Source organism: Leptonotus elevatus, chromosome 13 (assembly GCF_054856555.1).
Source record: "Leptonotus elevatus isolate MCC_2025b chromosome 13, RoL_Lele_1.0, whole genome shotgun sequence".
Lineage (NCBI taxonomy): Eukaryota > Metazoa > Chordata > Actinopteri > Syngnathiformes > Syngnathidae > Leptonotus > Leptonotus elevatus.
This window is the reverse complement of record NC_141251.1, coordinates 304,627-323,032: the sequence shown is the minus strand read 5'-3', so window position 1 is coordinate 323,032 and position 18,406 is coordinate 304,627. Positions and strand designations below refer to the sequence as shown.

The 18,406-nt window shown below is 56.5% G+C and overlaps 1 protein-coding gene across 10 annotated transcripts; it reads left to right on the top strand.

Annotated features, from left to right (window-relative positions):
• Window positions 1-440: 440 nt before the first annotated feature.
• arfgef3 (ARFGEF family member 3) lies at window positions 441-17,686 on the top strand. Of its 10 annotated transcripts, none has more exons than XM_086092845.1 (43): window positions 442-877; window positions 1,643-1,694; window positions 2,432-2,513; window positions 2,605-2,739; window positions 2,813-2,881; window positions 3,213-3,329; window positions 3,624-3,669; window positions 3,752-3,836; window positions 3,980-4,084; window positions 4,197-4,309; window positions 4,379-4,623; window positions 4,704-4,816; window positions 4,974-5,106; window positions 5,719-6,110; window positions 6,189-6,565; window positions 6,642-6,808; window positions 6,884-7,049; window positions 7,122-7,226; window positions 7,306-7,506; window positions 8,255-8,365; window positions 8,446-8,584; window positions 8,733-8,966; window positions 9,721-9,854; window positions 9,999-10,144; window positions 10,217-10,396; window positions 10,839-10,980; window positions 11,048-11,170; window positions 11,516-11,616; window positions 11,683-11,827; window positions 11,889-12,017; window positions 12,134-12,310; window positions 12,396-12,510; window positions 12,584-12,686; window positions 12,987-13,118; window positions 13,620-13,750; window positions 13,912-14,109; window positions 14,208-14,286; window positions 14,356-14,486; window positions 14,578-14,749; window positions 14,824-14,925; window positions 15,775-16,145; window positions 16,274-16,625; window positions 16,853-17,686. In XM_086092845.1, exons 1-43 carry the CDS (start codon window positions 793-795, stop codon window positions 17,042-17,044), a joined length of 6,627 nt encoding a protein of 2,208 aa, XP_085948971.1. In that variant the 5' UTR covers window positions 442-792; the 3' UTR covers window positions 17,045-17,686. The 10 variants fall into 10 exon arrangements, with proteins under 10 accessions (XP_085948969.1, XP_085948971.1, XP_085948973.1 ...); XM_086092850.1 differs by having other exon boundaries at window positions 443-877; window positions 16,316-16,625; XM_086092843.1 differs by having other exon boundaries at window positions 441-877; window positions 6,642-7,049; window positions 14,371-14,486.
• Window positions 17,687-18,406: the final 720 nt, after the last annotated feature.

The window sequence follows — 18,406 nt, the reverse complement described above, 5'->3', positions numbered from 1 at the left end:
CAACACCCCTCGAGCACGTTATTTGATATTCTCATCCACGATGTATTTGTACATAGCCGTCCCTGCAGGCGGTGAACAACCTGGACTGGTCGCCAGCCACAGTTGACAAACCGACTGGTCGCCAGCCAGCCGGTGTCAGGCTATCAATTGTCCAATGATGGAATGGCGCGCGATAGTGTTGTCATTTCGTCGATGAGCCAGCAGGTGGTGCTCAACTCCCAACACATTCAAAAATGCATCTCACTCATGTCGACCTCTCAACTTCCTCTCTTTGACGAATCAGGATCATTCCGTGTTTTTGCTGCTCATGTTTGATTTCATAAAAACGTTGACATTCGTTTCCATTTATTGATGAAAAGAATAAGTCACCATTTAGCTCGGTCAATAAATGCTTTTACTGTGAAGGTGGATGTTAGGACAGAAAATGGCACTTCCGTCAAAATGACGCGTCTTCCGGTTGTGATCTGATTTTGGCGTGGACCGACAGCAATGTGAATTTAGCGGACAAAGACAATTCAATTAATGTCCAAGGTGGAAGAAGAAAATAAAGTGAGAGGGGGAAAAAATGAATTCGAAAACGCCGCCCGACGAGGCGGCGGAGCTGTGAGGTGAGGGGAGCACTTCCTGGTTGCAACCTATGACGTCAGCGCGTAAGTGAATCATCCTCAGTGACCATCATCCTCCTGGATTGGTGCTGGGGATGCTACCAGCCGCGCTGCGCAACCCTCGCGTGACCCCCCACCCCCACTCCCACCCCCACCGTGACCACAACGTGTAACATCCAACGCCACCATGGAGGACATCCTGCGGAGACTCCACAAAGACGCTGCGGGACACAAGCACAAAAGCCTCCGCGACGCCTGCGTGCTCGCCCGCGGTGAGACCAACGACAACGCACGCACACAAACACACGCACACGCACACGCGAACAGCAACACTTTCCGTGTGTGCGTGAATTATGTCAATGAGATGTCCTCGCTAGACCGGTAAACCCAACGCGTGTGTGTGTGTGTCCACCTGCTGCTGTTTACTGATGGCGGTGCTGGGGATGAAGATGATCACGTGACGTACACAACAATATGCTCTTCTCGATTATTCCATGGAATTTGAGCAGGATGTCCGAATGCGAAAATATGATGACAGCTGCAGCTTGAAATTAACGTTGTCAAGAAAGTTTTCCTGGCTACGTTGTGCATCTGCCATGAAAGCTGTGGAACGAGGCCACAATGAGGCCAGCACATTTAATCAGCAGATGATAATGTACACGTTAAGCCTTTGAAAAATGACTCCTGTGTCGTTGATTTTTTTACATGTAATACTTTTGGTAAAGGAGTATAACGTGCTATATTTCATATAAAAGATACCATACGTATCAAATGTATTCCTTATTGTAAAGAGCAAGAATGATTTGATTTGTGAAATTTGTCATGTGAAAGGTGCGAGTCGTCGAGCTGCCATTCATGTCGGAACCTCGACTTTATTGTCAAATCAATAAACTCCCCCTCATCGCGCGCGCGCACACACGTTTGTCACCCGACACACGGACCACGCCCAAAATGTCAACACAGGGTCCGATCTGCATTTGCTGCGAGCACACGCGTGTTATCAACATGGAATTTGTAAACTTGTGATTCCCCCCCAGAAAGTCTGGCGTCCCACAATGCATCAGCCAAGCCGTCGCCAGCAGAGCTGCGGTAAGAAGACGTTCTCTCCGCAATGTTGCTCGTCACGTCAAGCATGAATTATTGATGGCGGCCGTGAAAAAACAGCTGATGTCACGTGGCAGGATGTTACGTGACGTTGCACGTCTCACGAATGAACTTGACATGTCCGATGTCGTCGTGTTTATGAGGACGGGATAGATTGGGGGGTCCGAAAGGGAAAGACGCCACTTTAAATTCTTTCACAGGTGGCAAATCCAGGTGGCGAAAGTAAAAACCCTGCCACAGTTTGGTGCTCGCTAGCTGCTCGCTAGCTGCTAGCACCAACTGTGGCAGGGTTTTTACTTTCGCCACCTGGATTTGCCACCTGTGAATTTTTTAAGTATTGAATATTGTTTATAATTAGTTTAGGTGAATTTGATGAAGATGTTTGCGTTCAAGTGGTTTTGTATCGTTCCCAAACGAGTCCGTCGGCACGAGACTTGATCCCGCCCCTGCACTCAAGTGAACAGTATCTCATCCAATCCCGTCTTCAACATTCGCAACCAAAACAAAAACAAACCGCTCAACTCGTCTCATGGAATTGTATTTCTTCGCCGCCACTTCTTTTGTCGCTCCGCCCACCTCCGCGCTAATTATAAAAAAAGTAACCTCGCGGGCCGCGTCAAATGTCAAATGCGGCATATACGAAGAAAAGGGGATGGCGGCTCTGCAATGGCCCCGGGGCCCTCATTTGGACACCGCTGCGACTTGTTGTGTTTGTGTTGCAGGTCGCGTTGTCTTCTGCCGCTTCAGATGGCGCTGGAGTCCAAAAACGTCAAACTGGGTCAGACGGCGCTGAGCGGCATGCAGGTACTTCCTGTTTGAGCGTCACGTCGCGCGTCCAGCTCCGCCTTCCGCTCTCGTGAGCGCCTTTTGATTGACAGCTGCGTCTTTCCCACAGAAGCTCCTGTGCGAGGACCGCTTTGTGGGCGGGGAGGAGGCGGAGCCTGTGGAGAATCAGCTGCTGAGCCAGGTGTTGGCGGCGGTGCGAGTGACGCCGGCGCTGCACGAGGACCTGCAGGTGGAGGTCATGAAGGTAAGAAAGTGCGCTCGTCAGACCGCCGCCGTTGGTCCTCCATCTTGTTTTGGTCTCTCTGCGCCCCCTGCAGGTTCTCCTGTGCGTCACCTACTCGCCCAACTTTGACGTCAACGGCGACTCCATCCTACGCATCGCCCAGGTAGCCAACCGCGCGCGTCCTGCGCCATGCTAACGGCTTAGCTGCGGCTAGAGCGTGCGCGTGAGACTTTTTTACGTCGTTTCCTAATACTTGATTATGAATTTTTCACATTATCAATGTTGTGAAATTGTCCTCATTCCAAATTGTCGACTTGCATGAAGCACAACATGTTTGTTTCATTGTGACGTCTTGCGTTGGACAACGTCCGTCCCGATATGTTTTGTCCTCCGTCTTCTTCACGCTCGCCTGCGACGTCGTCACACAAGCCTCGCAACAAACTGACGAGCGTGTGCGCGTGTGCGTGCGTGCGTGTGCGCGTGCGTGTGCACAGGTGTGCATGGAGACGTACGCGTGCAACTGCCACCAGCGCAGCATCAACACGGCGGTCCGAGCCACCCTCAGTCAGATTCTGGGAGATTTGACGCTGCAGCTGCGACACAGACAGGAGGTGACGTCGTCACGCGCTGCCAAAGGTTCCAATACGTCCCGCATTTGCCGGCCAACATTTATTTGTATTTTTTCCAAATGAATGATTTGATTCATTGTGGCCTGCTGAGTCCCAAAATGGCGTCCATCTCGTTGAATCGGCACTTTTTTGCCAATGAATTGATTTTATGAAAGTAAACAAGCGTGTTGTTGTTTTTTTTAGCTTTTAGATGAAATTTGACTTGGCGGCAAATGTCAGCGTATGGAAACGCTGCGGGACAAAACAGAATGAAAAGTTGTGACGTGTCTTCCACAGGAAGCAGACGGGGAGGAGCCTGCTGACACGCCTCTGAACAGAAAGGGTACGCCCCCCCCCCCCCCCGTTGTCAATACAAGCACCGTGTTGTGAATGTCCTTTGGATGTGCGTGCGTGCGTGCGCGCAGACGTGTCTCCCACCAGCCAAACGCTGTGCGACGACGTGGTGACCGTCTTGACGCTCTTCTGCGACAAGCTGGAGTCGGTCGACAGGTGAGCGAAGGTGGCGCCGTTGCCGCCGTTGCCGCCGTTGCCGCCGTTGCCGCCGTTGCCGCCGTTGCCGCCGTTGCCGCCGTTGCCGCCGTTGCCGGCGTGATGTGTTGAGGGACATGACGTGCGTGAATTTTGTCTGCCAGTCACAAGCCACTGTTGCAGCTTCTTCACCTGGAAAGCATTTTGTCCATGCTGAGCTCCTGCCCTCCCACAATGCACCTGTCCAGACGCTTCACCGACCTCGTCTGGTACACGCACACGCACACGCACACGCACACGCACACGCACACGCACAGGATGATGTCAGAGGCTCTAATGACAGCATCATGACCCCCCCCCCCCCCATCCCGCCCCCACCAGGAAGCAGCTGTGTCCGTCCCTGGTGGCCATCATGGGAAATCCGCTCCATGACAAAAGCATCAGCTCCCACCACGGCCAGGCGGGGGCGCCAGAGACGGAGCGACCTCATCCGGGTGAGTTCCCGCCACCGAGCGACCGCTCGACGTGCCGCTGGCAGTCGGACGTGACGGCGCCTTTTCCAGTCGCCGGCCAAGAGGCGGAGTCGGCGGCGGCCGTGTCGGACCAGGGCCGGGGCTCGGGCTGCTCGCCCGGCGCCCCCGCCAGGACGGCGGCGGTGGTGCGCACCGTGTGCTACGTGGCGGCCGAGCTGGTGCGCCTGGTGAGCTGCGTGGAGTCCATGAAGCCCGTCCTGCAGTCGCTCTACCACAGGATCCTGCTCTACCCGCCGCCGCGCCACCGCAGCGACGCCATCCGCATCATGAAGGAGGTTGCTGAGCCGGCCCATCCGCCTGCCGCGGCCCGTTGGGTGACGTCGCGCCGCCACATGACATTGCGCCTGCCTTGCAGATCCTGGGAAGTCCTCAGCGGCTGTTCGACCTGGCCGGGCCGGGCCTCGCCGAGCCCGAGGGCAGGAGGCGGTCCTTCTCCAAAAGGAAGTCTCACCTGGACCTGCTGCGACTGTCAGTACGCTTTTCGCATCTGGTCACATGACCTGACCTCAAATGTCCTCCTTTCAAATATTTGCCGGCAAAAACGAATGCAAAATGTTGACGCTTTCTGTTTTGTTTTGTTTCGGGTTTTGCTTCTTTTTCAATCCGCGGGAATTGCGGCGGCCAGCGTGATGGACGGCATGACGGAGGCGTGTTCCAAGGGCGGCGCGGAGGCGTGCTACTGGAGCGTGTCGTCTGCGTGTGCGCTGCTGCGAGCGCTGGAGGAGCTGGCGCAGGGGCGGGGCCTCACGCACCAGCAGGTCAGCACGCCGTTTTTCAAACTGAAAAAAAATCAACACGAGCCTTTCATTGATCAGCCGATGAATTTAAAAAATGTGTTGAATGCATCTTTTTGCCATTTTTTTTCAGTCACGCTTCCCGTTTTTGTGTCGACTTTTAAATCCAGCATTTTCGTCATCTCGTTTTCGACAATTCTTTGACTATTTTGTCGCTTCGCACGACGGCGACTGCTATCCATGCTACGAGTCGGTTAGCCAGCAAATGCAAAATGATAATTGATTTAGTGCCACTTATTGTTTATTAATGAGGATTTTAGTCGAGTTTCAGTCAGCTGAAAAATGTGATGATTCAATTATTGTTGTTTAGATTTTGTTGACGACATTTTGACCGCTTAATGAATGTTGTGTTTTCCCTTTTCAATTTTTTGGGTTACTTTAGATTTTTCCGAGGGATTTGTATCCCCATCGTAACCCCCCCCAACCCCCCCCCCCCCCATTTTGCACAGAAAACATATTGAATGTCTGTCAGCATTTTTTGAAAAAACATTTGGGGTTTGAAAAAAAGCAAATCAATTTGGCCAGTCATTTGTCTTTGGTGAAGCAGCATGTGGTGACGTTGCGACGTGTGTTCAGGTTGCGGTGGTGCTTCGTCGCCGGGACGAGCTGAAGGACGGCAGCGAGTCGTCGCGCGCGTCCATGGAGGTGAACGAGGCCGACTTCCTGTGGCGGAGGCGCGTCCCGTCCTCCGAGGAGGCCGAGCGCAGCCCCGACGTTAGCATTAGCATTAGCATCACCGCAGACACGGGCCGCGCCGCGTCCGACTCGGAGCCTGCGGGCCGCCCCGCCGGCGGGGACGGGGACGAGGGGGAGGAGGGGCCGCCGGCGGAGGCGTGCGCGGCTCCGCCCGACGTGGTCCAGCGGAGCCACGCCCTCGTCTACCCCGACATCACCAACTTCCTGTCGGTGGACTCCAGGAGCCGAACGCAGCATGCGCCCGCGTCGCGCTACAGCGAGAGCAACTTCAGGTGCGTGCGTGCGTCTTGCGACGCTTGACCACATTCTTCACGTTCCATGTGGAAACGTGCACGTGTGTGCGTGTCCAGCGTGGAGGATCAGGACCTGTCTCGGACGGAGTTGGACTCGTGCGACCAGTACTCCATGGCGGCCGAGAAGGACTCGGGCCGTTCGGACGTGTCGGACATGGGTTCGGACAACGTGTCGCTGGCCGACGAGGACGAGGACGAGGACGAGGACGAGGCCGGCCCGTCGGACGCGCCGGCTCGCCGCTCGCTGCGCGCGGCCGCCGCCCTCTCGCTCAAGCTGCTGTGCCACCAGGAAGCCGACCAGCACGGCGCCCGTCTCTTCGTGCGCTCGCTGGCCGCGCTGCTGCCGGCGCTCCTCGCCCGCGACGCCGACGCCGCGCAAGTGGACCGACTCCTGCAGAACTTGGCGGCCGACTTCTGCTCCGGACTGCAGGCCGGTCAGTGCTCGGTCCGCTTCCCGCTTGCGTGTTTCCACTTCCTGTACAATCGCAAAAAGTGCGGTGTCCTCGCCAGGCGGGATCCCGTCTCCGGGCGTGGAGGCGGGGCTGACCCTCAGCTTTCAGTCGCTGCTGAACGCTGACGACGTCTACTTGTTGTCCTTCCACGCGCTGCTGCTCAACCTCAAACTGTGCAAGTGCAACTTCTACCAGCAGAGGGCGCTCCCTTCTGCCCTGGGGCCGGTGAGGGCCGGCCGGCCGCCGTTGCCGTCTTTTTGTCCACTTCCTGTTTGTGCGAGCGCCGCCTGTGCTTTGCAGAAGGAGTTTGCGCGCGTGATCCAGAGCAGCGGCGTGCTGGTGCTTTTGTCTCCGGCGTGGATCGAGGAGGTCTACCGGCAGATTCTGGAGCGAGACCTGCTGACTCAGGCCGGCTACGGGGCCGCGCCCGACCACAGAACGCCGTCTCTCATCGGCGTGCTGACTGGTAACGCGCACGTGTGCAACTGCATAGTCGCGCACGCACGCCTTTAAACCCCGCCTCCGCCCCTCCCCTCAGACGTGGACGGTCTGGGCAGCAGCGCGATCGGCGGTCAGCTGATCAGGAGCTTCAGCCAATCGGCTCCCTCCTGCGACAGCGCGGGCGACGACGCCGTCATGGCGGGTGCGTACCCGACCGAGTGAACCCGCGATGATGTGATGCGGCGCGGCTGACGCTAACGCTAACGCTAACCCTCCACCAGGCGGCGTGTTGTCGCGCTTCCTGCTGACGGGCGTGTGGCGCCAGCTGATGGAGATTCTGTCCACGCCGCTGACGGGACGCGTGGCCGACAGCTCCAAGATGCCGCTGGTCTTCGGCCGAGAGCAGAGCCAGCGCCAGCGCGACGCCATCTGCCTCAGTCTGGACGGACTCCGGCAGGCCGCCGCGCTCAGTTGCGCCCTCGGTAGGCGGCGAAGCGCAAGTGGGAGAAAAAATACACAGTTGATCGCAATTCAATTGTTGGCTTTGACGACAATTAAGTCATTCAAACCCAAATAATTGAATCTCAAGTAACTCATTGACTGGCAGCCATTTTTTTGACTGAAGCAACCCCCTTCGCTCCCTGCAGTTTGGCTGGATTTGGAGGGATTTCGCAAGGCCCGCAGAATATTCTCTTCTCTTGCTGTTAAAAGATGGAAGCGACCAAAAGAAAGATTCGAGTCTCTTCTTTCATCAGGAAAAAAAAGTTGTCCAAAAAATGGCTGCCAGTCAATGAGTTATTTGAGATTCGATTCCAATTTCAATTATTACGCCAATGACAACATTGGCATCGTTGAAAACAAAAATAAAAGATTACCAATACTCATTTTGAGTCATTTAAATGTATATATTTGCATCTTTTTCATTTTAAAATGGCCAATTGAATCCATCTTGTTTGGTCCAAAAGGAATTTGCATAATTATTGTGTTTCATAGAAATGTATTCGTCTTCATATTTGTTACATGTTCAAACAAAAAACCAACGATTGTCCGAATCGTGATTGCAATTATTAACAAATATAATTGCGATGAATATTTTCTTGATAATCGAATGAAATTCGTGATGCAAAATTCAAGCGTGTGGCGGCAGCTGAAGTTGCGCACGCCACGTGAAAGCCCGTCAACTCGTGCGTGCGTGCGTGCGTGCGTGCGTGTTGTTTTGTGCGCCCTCAGGTGTGGCCGCCAACTGTGCGTCGGCCTTGGCCCAAATGGCCGCCGCCTCCTGTGTGCAGGAAGAGCGAGAGGAGAGGGAGGGGCCTGAGGCGGGGGACGCCATCACGCAAGGTGACCATCAGGCACGCACACACGCACAGCAGCAGCGATTGAAGGCGTGTGCGTGTGTGTGCGTGCGTGCGTGTGCGTAGTGAAGCAACGCCTGGAGCAGATGTCGCGTCCGCCGGGCGTCCGCCTGCACACGGCGCACGTGCTGTGCATGGACGCCATCTTGAACGTGGGCTTGGAGATGGCCAGTCACAACGCCGACTGCTGGACGCACGTCTTCAGGTGACGCGCCGGGAACGACGCCAAAGGATTCTCACTTTGATCTTACGATCGTGACTTCAAAGTGAAAATCCTGCCAACGTTTCTCGTCTTTTTTCGTCTTCAGATTTTTGTGCTTTTGACGCCATTTTGTTGTGGTTTTGCGCGTCAGGGTGACGGAGTACATCAGTTGTTTGGAGCACGCCCACTTCAGCGCCGGCCCTCAGGCGCCACCGATGGCCGCCCTGGCCCGAGCGGAAGCCGACGCCCCCCGGGCCGGCCCGCCTCCTCCCACCGTCCGGGAGCTTCTGGTCCAGGCCGGCGGTCTGGACCTCAACGCGGGAAACCTGCTGAGCGGACCCGCCGCCGCCAAGGCCGTCTGCGCGCTGTCCACGCAGGCCGACAGGTGCGACAAACACGCCCCGCCCCCCAAAACAAAACAACATCATTTTTGTGCGCTCACCTGCCATGAGGCTCCGCCGCCACCAGAGGGCAGCAAAATGGCACAAGTTTGGCTTTGGAAAACTTGGATTAGGGCGTTTGCGTGCCACCAGTGACACGCACACGCACAGATGCTTATATAAGACATCATCCTGTGCGTGCGTGCGTGCGTGCGTGCGTGTGTGCGTGTGTGTTTTCGGACTCTGCTTTTGTCTTTGCTACATTGTGGGGTCCATGCCCTCATTATGCTTCAGACCTCTTTTTGGGGGTCAAGACTTGCTTTTGGACTTTAGGTTTCAATCGGGTTATGGTTGGCGTTAGGGGAAAGGGGCGGGGCTAGGAAATGCATGATGTCAATGAGATGTCCCCACCATGACGCAAAGACAAGCGCGTGTGTGTGTGTGTGTGTGTGTGTGTGTGTGTGTGTGTGTGTGTGTGTGTGTGTGTGTGTGTAATATCTGTCATTGCCAACTGGGTTGAATGAGTGCTTGAAATATTTTGGTGGTCATTTCGCACCACAACTTTTGCCCTCCGCACGCACGTGTGCGTGTGCGTGAGACGTCTGTCAGTCCGCTCGTCTTGTCTTGTTTGTGACACGCGTGCTGCTCGTGCCAACGTCGTTGCGGCGTCGCTCAAGACCGTACGGATCAAAGACGGATCGCGGTCCAGTCTTGAGGAAAATCCCGAGACGCGTGTAAATGCGTGCGCGTGCCTTTCAGGTTGTTCGAAGACGCGGCGGTCAAACTGAACCTGACGTCCCTGGTGGGCTTCCTGCAGCAGCTGAGGAAAGCGTCCCAGGTTCAACTCTTCCGCTCCAGCGCCGACACGGGAGATTATTCGCTCGCCATGCCTGGTACGCGCGCACGCTTGTCTTTGCGTCGCGGTGGGGACGTCTCGTCGACATGATGCGTTCCCAAGCTGTTGGAAAAAAGGGATTTTCAAGAAGCCGAGCGAGATCGCCGGTGGCCATTTTGTATTCGTCCGCTTTGTGTGGCAGGCGAAGCCAAGTCGACGCTGGAGCGCGGGAGCTCGCTGCAGCTTTTCCGTTTGGGCGAGGCCACGCTGAGGGTGGTCCGCAACCCGCGCAGGCCGCTGCTGCACAAGATGAGGGCCTGGAGCGCGGTGGCGCCGCACCTGGTGGAGGTACGAGCCAGCGCCGACAGCCGTCCTTCTTCTCCTGCGTCACCGCGTGCGTGCGTGCGTGCGTGCGTGCAGGCCGCGTGCCACAGCGAGCGCCACGTGTCCCAGAAGGCGGTGTCCTTCATCCACGACGTCCTGACGGAGGTTCTGAGCGGCTGGGCCGAGCCGTCCCGCTTCCACTTCAACGAGGCGCTCTTCCGACCCTTCGAGCACATCATGCGGCTGGAACTGTGCGATGACGACGTGCAGGATCAGGTGACTCGCACCCGCACGCTCGGCTCAATCCACCGAAGGTCGCGCATGCGCCGTCCGCTCCCGTTGGCCGAAACCTTTGGCCAATCGGAAACCAAAGGCAAGGGACCCGACTCTGCTGTGGGTTCGACGGCTTGAGTTCATTCGGTCGATTGACAATTCTGGCTTCCCGGTTAGAAAGCGTGTAACGTTAGCGGGCTAGCTGCTGCCTTGCTACCTGCCCGGTTTCAAAAGACGGCAAGTGGTTGAAGGTGAGAATCTACTGACACAATTAGGAAGTTGACTTCCAAAACAACAACAACAAAATATTCCCTCACTGAGTCAACGTTTTCTCTGCTGCGACGAGCAGCGAGCTCGCCGTCCGCTCGCCGTCCGCTCGCCGGCGAGTCACGACGAGGCCGCGCGGGTTAGCGCCGATGTGACGCCATGACGGTTTTGGCCGCAGGTGGTGACGTCCATCGGCGAGCTGGTGGAGATGTGCTCCCCTCGCATCCTGTCGGGCTGGCGTCCGCTCTTCAGCGCCCTCAGGACCGTCCACGGCGGCAAGATGGAGGCCAAAGACTACCTGCGGGGAGAATACTGCGCAGGTACGTTGGCTCCGCCGCCGGTGCCGAGAGGGCGGCGTCCCCACGGCGTGTCTGGTGTGGTCGGCAGGCGAGCGTCACGCGCCCGTCTTCGACGTCTTTGAGGCCTTCATCAACACGGACGACATCCAGGTGTTCGCCAACGCCGCCACCGACTACATCGTGTGCCTCATGAAGTTCGTCAAAGGTTTAGGTGGGTCGGAAATGCGCGCCGGGACCAACGCCTGAATGGTATATCCACGCCGCCGCCATCTTGGATGTGGAAAAATGCCTTTCAAATTGACTCGGATCTGAAAGGTTGTTTTTTTTTCCCGCGTGCTGACGGGTTCGAATTCAGATTTCAAATGATAGGGTTTCCTGTTCGGGTTTGAGGACATGGTCGGGTTTGCGAAGTCGTTTTCCAAATTCTGATCGCTAACCAGAGTTTGAAATTTGGCTTGAATCGCTTTCAAAGTGCGACGCGCGGAATTTGCAGGTACGTTTTGTCGGTGCGTTGTCGAATCGCGGGTCGGGTTTCAACTCTCCTCGTCGTTGTCAGGCGAGTCGGACTACAAGACGGGCGAGTGCGCGCCGGCGTGGTCCCGCAGCTCGCTGGACTTGTGCCTGCCGGCGCTGGACTACCTTCGCCGATGTTCCCAGGTGAGCGCCTCGCCGGCGTCTGGCGGCCGGCGGTCACGTGACCTCCTTCTCTTATTTGGCCGGCAGCTGCTGGCCAGCGTGTACAAGATGCCCTCCAAGCCCGTCTTCCTGGGGGCGCGGCCCGCCGGCCCGCCCGCCCGCTCGCGCCAGCTGTCGACCGACAGCCAGGACGCGCTGGACGGCGTGCTGCGGGACTTTGACGACGACACGGGTGAGTCGCCCGGAAGGTCGGACGGCGGCGAGGCCTTCTGACGCGTGGCGCCGTCCCTCAGGTTTGATCCAGGTGTGGATCCTTCTTCTGGAGCAGCTGACGGCCGCCGTGTCCGACTGCCCCCGCCCGCATCAGCCGCCCACCCTGGAGACGCTCTTCCTGCTGCTGCGAGAGGTCGCCGTGGTGCCAGGTGACCTTTCCGGGCGGCCATCTGCGCCTTCGCCTGTCCGGTTTGGGCTCCAAATGCGGCGGGACGAGGGCCCGCTTCTCACAAGCGGCCGCTCACGCCAATGTTTTGTGCCGCAGGTCCGGGCTTCGCCATCTTCGCCGTGGTGCAGCTTCTGCTGCCCGTCATGGCGCTGTGGCTGCAGCGGCGCCGCGGCGAGCACGCCTACTGGGACGCGGCCGCCGGCAACTTCAAACACGCCATCGGCCTGTGCTGCGAGCTGGTGGTGGAGCACGTCAACGCCTTCATCGGCGCAGGTGACGCACGCCGGCAACATTTGCAGACAAAAACGGCATTTCAGCAATGTGTGTGCGTGTGCGCGTGTGCGTGTGCGTGCGTCAGACGTTGGTTGTGAGTTTTGGCTGAAGGTGATGTTGAAGGACTTGTTGAGTCTTTTGGTGTCGTGCGTGTCGCAATCCGCCGAGACCATCTCCAGAGTGGGCTGCTCCTGCATCAGGTCACGCACACACACGCACACACACGCGCGCGCGCAAGAGCGCGGCGCTGACGTGCCGCCGTGTCGCGCGCAGGTACGTGCTGGTGACGGTGGGTCCCGTCTTCAGCGAGGACATGTGGAGGTTGGCTTGCTACGCCCTGCGGGACGCCTTCGCCGCCACCTTGCAGCCTGTCAAGGTGCGCACACGCGCGCGCACGCACGAGCACGTCCACGTGTGAGGCGCACACATTGCATTGTGGGTAGTGGAGTTGCATCTGAAGAGCAGCGCAGGCGTGCTTATCACGCTGAAAATGATGCTGTGAACACGCACACGCCGCACAGCAACACGCACACACATGTGGCTGTAATCTGCAAAGCCGCTTACGCTTTTGACACGCACACACCCGCCATTATTAAGAAGGAGGTCATGGGCGGCCATCTTGCGGTGATCGGCGCGTGTGCTCCATTTTCTGTGTGGATGTCGTTGACGCGTGCAGAAGCTGGCGTGCTGTTTCCAGAGCGGTTCCGACAGTTTCTGCGGCGACGCCTGCGAGGTGAAGGTGGCCGCGCCCTCGCCGTCGCCGTCGGCGGAGGCCGAGTACCGGAGGATCCGAGCCATGGCGCAGCAGGTCACGTGACGCTTTGACACGCAACACCACGCCGCGACATCAAATCACTTTCACCTTTTAATGGCAAAACTTGATTCATGCCGATACCAGCCAGCGATACTCGAGGCTGGCCGAACGTGACGCGGAGGAAGTCCTTCGTCGGCCGCCTCGCGGAGGTCATCCAAGGTCACAATTTGCCGCCATTGCGTTCATCAAGAGAAGTCGCATTTGACAACAATCGCGCCGCAATCAGTCTGACAAGCAAGTGCTACTTAGCAACTTAGCAACTTAGCAATCGAGCTTCAAACGCTACCAAAAGCTCAAATTGATCGCATTGGAAGATCAGATTGATTGATTGATCGGTTGGGCAAGTGAAATCCGACTCAGCGGCCGCAATCCAGATTGCGCATTAAACACGTTTGCATCAACTGCCGTCACTCGTCTGAAATCCGTGCGTGTGCGTGTGCGTGCGTGCGTGCGTGCGTGTGTGCGTGCGTGTGTGTGCGTGCGTGTGTGCGGCAGGTGTTCATGCTGGACAGCCAATGTTCGCCAAAGACGCCCAACAACAAGGACGGTTTCGAGCACGCCCAGTCGTGCGTTTTGATCATCGAGCCGCCGCAAGATCGTCACGCCAACGGACACGCCCACAACAGGTGACACGTGCACACACACACGCACAGGTGTGGAAGGCCCACAATTTTGCGCGCTCACTTCCTGTTTTGGATTTTCTTGATTTGGATTTTGCGTCTGCCGTTGAATGGAACTGACGTTCATCTGTGCCGGCGGGCGGGCGGGGGCGGGGCTCGCCGTAAAGCGGCCGCTATTTGCCAAAGTTTGGTGCCGCCGCACAGCGCTCGTATCTCAAGTTTGTGCTGGCAAAAGTGGGAAGCGCCACTGCCCGCCGCTCGCCGCTCGCCGCCGCTCCAAAACGGCTCGGATGCAACTTTGGCCGCTCAATGCCACTAAAATTGTCTCCATTTGTGACTTTTTCTGCCGCTTTTAGGAAAGTTGGGTAAGATGTTCTTGTCCTGCCGCCAATCAGGCTTAACACGCACACGCACGCACGCACGCACGCACGCACACGCATGTTGTTGACTGTGCGTGTTTCAGGATTCCTTTCCGCAACGTGGTCGTCAGCCTGCTGTCACATCAAGTTCTGCTCCAGAACCTTTCCGACATTCTGCTGGAGGTACGCGCCCACGCGCATCCATTGACCGGTCGATCGATCGATCGATTGACCGATCGACCGATCGATCAGGAGTTTGTCGACCAGGAGAGGGCGACGCCCGCGACCTCTGAACCCGTCCCGCGTCCGGCGCCGGGCTTCCTGCGCTTCCTGTCTATGAGCAACCTGTCCATCATCCTGGACCTGCTGCTTGACTCCTACAGGTGGGCGGGGCTCGCGCCGCGCACGCGCACGGGAACGTTGGTGCGACGCGAGCTTGGCGACGCGTGCGTTATGACGTCGTGTCGCACGCAGGACGGCGCGCGACTTTGACACGCGTCCGGGTTTGAAGTATCTGCTGATGAAGGTGTCGGGCGTGTGCGGCGCCGCCAACTTGTACCGGCAGGCGGCCGGCAGCTTCAAGCTTTACGTGCGGGTGCTGCTCGGCGCCATCTTGAGTCAGGCCGACGGCATGACGGCCCAGCAGGTACCTCCCCTTTTTCTTCTGGGCCCCGCCTCCTTTGCCCTCGCGCTAAAGGCGGCGTCGCGCTTTGCCGGCAGGTCAAGAAGATCCTGGACGAGGACGAGGACGGAAGCTCGGACTCCTCGCGTCGCGGCTCGGCGTCCTCGGAGGACGAAGACATCTTTGAAGAGACGGCGCAGGTGACGTGCGCGCACGCACACACACTGGCGTCCCGTCGGCAGCAAAATCCCAAAACGCCGGATGACATTTTGTGCTCTTCGAGTGTTGCCAGAAAAACCACCAAAAGTTTCCCACCAAAATGATGTCAAGTGCAAGACGGCATTTTGGGCAAAGCAAACGGACGCACGCTTTCGCGACGTTCGACACCCGCGCAGATTTCACGACATTTCGCCGGGAAACGATTTGTGAAAAATTCACTTTTTGTTTGTTTGACTTTTGGTGAAAATAGATTGAGAGAAAAAATCAGAAATATTGGATTTGAATTTGTCTATTTTTTCTAAATATTTAACTTTTTCTTTTTTTAGATAAACCTATTTTTCGGAAAAGCCCCCATTTTTTTCAGTAATTTACGTTAATTAATTCATATAACAATAAGAAACGCTTCAGCATTCTTTTGATCTCGAAGATTACCATCTCCGAACGAATCCGACTTTCGAGTGACGTTTTTAAATTCTTTTGTTAGAAAAATATGAACTGCAACTTTTTCTCAAGCACGCCAACGTACAACTTTTTTCCTTTTAACTTTTAAGTTTATTCTGAAAGTACTTTTTTCTGAAGTCTGACTTTTTGTGAAAATATTCAACTTGTAAAAAAAAAAAGAAGTCTTTCTGAAGTATAATTTCTTTTAAAAAGAGCAAGAATGTAACATGATGGCGTCCAAGTGATGAACGTGGTCTGAAAAATGGCGTGCGTGCGTGCGTGCGTGCGTGGACGACGTGTGCCTTCCTTGTGGCATCGGAGAGCACAAAACCACTTTTTTGCCTTGCGAGAGGAAGACTGACCCGTGTCATGTGTCCAAACGCGTGCAGGTGAGCCCCCCGCGCGGGCGCGACAAGCGCCATCAGTGGCGGGCGGCCATGTCGTCGCTGAGCGTGGCACCGGCGGTGGCGTCGCCGGGCGTCGGCGGCGTGTCGGAGTGGGCGTGGCTGGTGAAACGTCTTCACAAGCTGAGCGCGGACGTGTGCGGCAGTTACGTCCAGATGCACCGAGACCTGGAGGACGACGCCGCGCCGACCCCGCCCTCGCGCGGCGGCGACCGCCACTCCTTCTTCCTGCCGCTCTTCCCTTCCCAGTCGTCCACGCCCACGTCGGCGGCTGGGGACACGCCCTTGGAGGAAGGCGGAGTCAGGTGTCACACGCCGTCGCCGGGGGAAACGCCCGCGCACAGTCCGCCGTTCAGGTCAGACTCGATGTCGCCGGTCGCGGGGCTTCTCCTGCTGACAGCTGACCCCCCCCCCATCACCCCCCCCCCTCAAGTATTTGCATGTGTTTGATTTGATGTTTTCAAATCTTTTCCTTTTTTGTCAGTTCCCAAATTCAACGCGGTTGCGTGCCGTGTGTTTGCTTCAGCTGCGCAGGAAGCGTTCCCGCCAGCTTCCGCGGCGGCGGGAAGGACTGGTGGGAGAGCGCCGGGACCAAGCTGGTCTCCATGGCGACGGACAGAAGCCTGTCCAAGCTGGTCAGCCAATACAAATGCAGGAAGCGCGACCGCCGGCCGTGGGGGCGCGGCCCGGGCCAGGAGCCGCAGACCCCGCCGGCGCAGGTCCCGCCCCTCAGACACTCGCACAGCGCCGGCGCCGAAGTCCTCCGGTCCCGATCGGGCTCGGCCGCCAGCTCCCACGGACACGTCGCCGCCAGTGACGCGCAGGCGCAGATCCAGGTGGCCGTAATTGCGACATCATCGCGTGTCGCGTGTCAGAACGCCGTTTGTTTGAACGAAATGAGAAATATTTTCTTCTTCCTGGTCACGGATTTAACTTGAGCTGCAAAAAAACAAAACGTTGACAAAGTTTGAAAGTTGCTCCTCAAATGAAGTCGTTGATTTTGAGCCTCTTGTGACATGTCGTGTTGTGACGCGTCCTCGCGATGCGTGTGTGCCCCCTTCAGGCGTGGAGCAAGATGGTGGCGACGGCGCTGCATCACTTCCTGCAGCTTTCGGACGCGGCCTTCGCGGCGCTTCAGCCGGCGCTCTACCCGAGCGTGTGCCAGCTGGCGTGCCACGTCACCGACGCCGCCGTGCGCCAGGCCCTGCGCGATTGGCTGGCGCGCGTGGGGACGCTCTACGACATCGCGCCGTGACGTCGCGCCGCCACGGCAACAGGATGCGGCGGCGTGTCTTGAGCTTGCGGCGGTCGACTTCCTGCTCGCTTGGCCAGCAGCCCGCCCACCCGCGGGAACCGACGATGATGACAATATGGATTCTTCCCCGTCAAATGTGTCCGTTCTTGGTTCGTGCGGTCGAGATGTGACGAGTCGGCTCAGCTGTTTGCGCGCGTGGCCTTGGCGACATCCGCACATTTATTTCCGTGGCCAGCAGAGGGCGACACTCGCTCAGTTTATTGTTGTTTTTGTTTGTTCTGTTTTTTAGCGGAGATGTCAAACGCACGCCACAAAGTGAAAACTTCGCCACGCTTTGCTTTGATTTCAGTCGGCGAGTTTCAAGCACTTTTCAAAGTCAGACCGGAGACCGGCTCGGGTTCGGTCGTCTCCGATCGCAATCATGAGGAGGCCGACATTGCTTTGCAGCAGAAGTCACAATTTTGGCCTCCATGTTTTGAGTCGTGCAAACTTCTGGAAATGATTTGAAGAAGAAAAACAATTTTCAACAACATTCATGCCATGAGAAATTCTAAGAAAACATCAAAGAAATTCTTCCTTCACTTTTCCACTCTAAATATGAAGTTTGACAACATTCCAATAAAACTTACATTTCTTCTTTGACTTATTGCTTGTGATTATTTTGATATGACGTTCTAAAAAGAAAGTGTGTGTGTGTGGCGTGGGGGGGGGGGGCGTGGGGGGGGCGTGGGGGGGGGGGTCCTCCAGAGAGCACAACATCTCCAATGAACACGCTTTTAATCGATAGCTCAATGTGGATATGCTTCAAAATCGGCTCCATAATCGGCATGGACAATTATCGGTTTTATGACCGATGCTAAAAATATGAACGGAAAATGTCCTTTTTCTGCTTTCCTGTTGCTCTTATTGGAAGTGTGAGTCCGTTGAGCGCCGATGAACTCGTCACTTTGGTGTCAATGACGATCTGGACGCCCACTTCCTGACCGCGACGGGCGCTTACGTGCGTGCGTGCGTGCGTGCGTGCGAAGCAGGAAGTAGGCCAGAGCGTGTGCGCGCGTGGCGTCAGCAGCACACGCGCGCACTTGACTTTGCAGGTTTGAAGATTTCCACTCACGAAATGTGAAAGTTGATGTTGGCCGTGAGCAGCTTTCACTCCCTCAACATTGTTCGGCTTCATCTTGTTGGGAGGAAACGCAAGTGCAAAAGGAGAAAAAGTTCCGACGTGACGTCATGTGACACACTTTTGCACGGCGTACGAGCTGCTCTTATTTTCACCAAATGCACAAAAACGTCGAACAATTTTCAAGCGCACACGTTGACCATCATGATGACGTCATGTCATTCGTCAGATGGTTTTTTTTT

What these genes read in the sequence shown, in the direction of transcription:
- arfgef3 (XM_086092840.1), top strand. Translation starts at nt 793, where the DNA reads ATGGAGGACATCCTGCGGAGACTCCACAAAGACGCTGCGGGACACAAG. An exon ending in GACGGAGCGACCTCATCCGG is followed by an intron (nt 4,310 to 4,378) that starts GTGAGTTCCCGC and finishes CGCCTTTTCCAG; the next exon opens with TCGCCGGCCAAGAGGCGGAG. An exon ending in ACCTTCGCCGATGTTCCCAG is followed by an intron (nt 11,617 to 11,682) that starts GTGAGCGCCTCG and finishes TTTGGCCGGCAG; the next exon opens with CTGCTGGCCAGCGTGTACAA.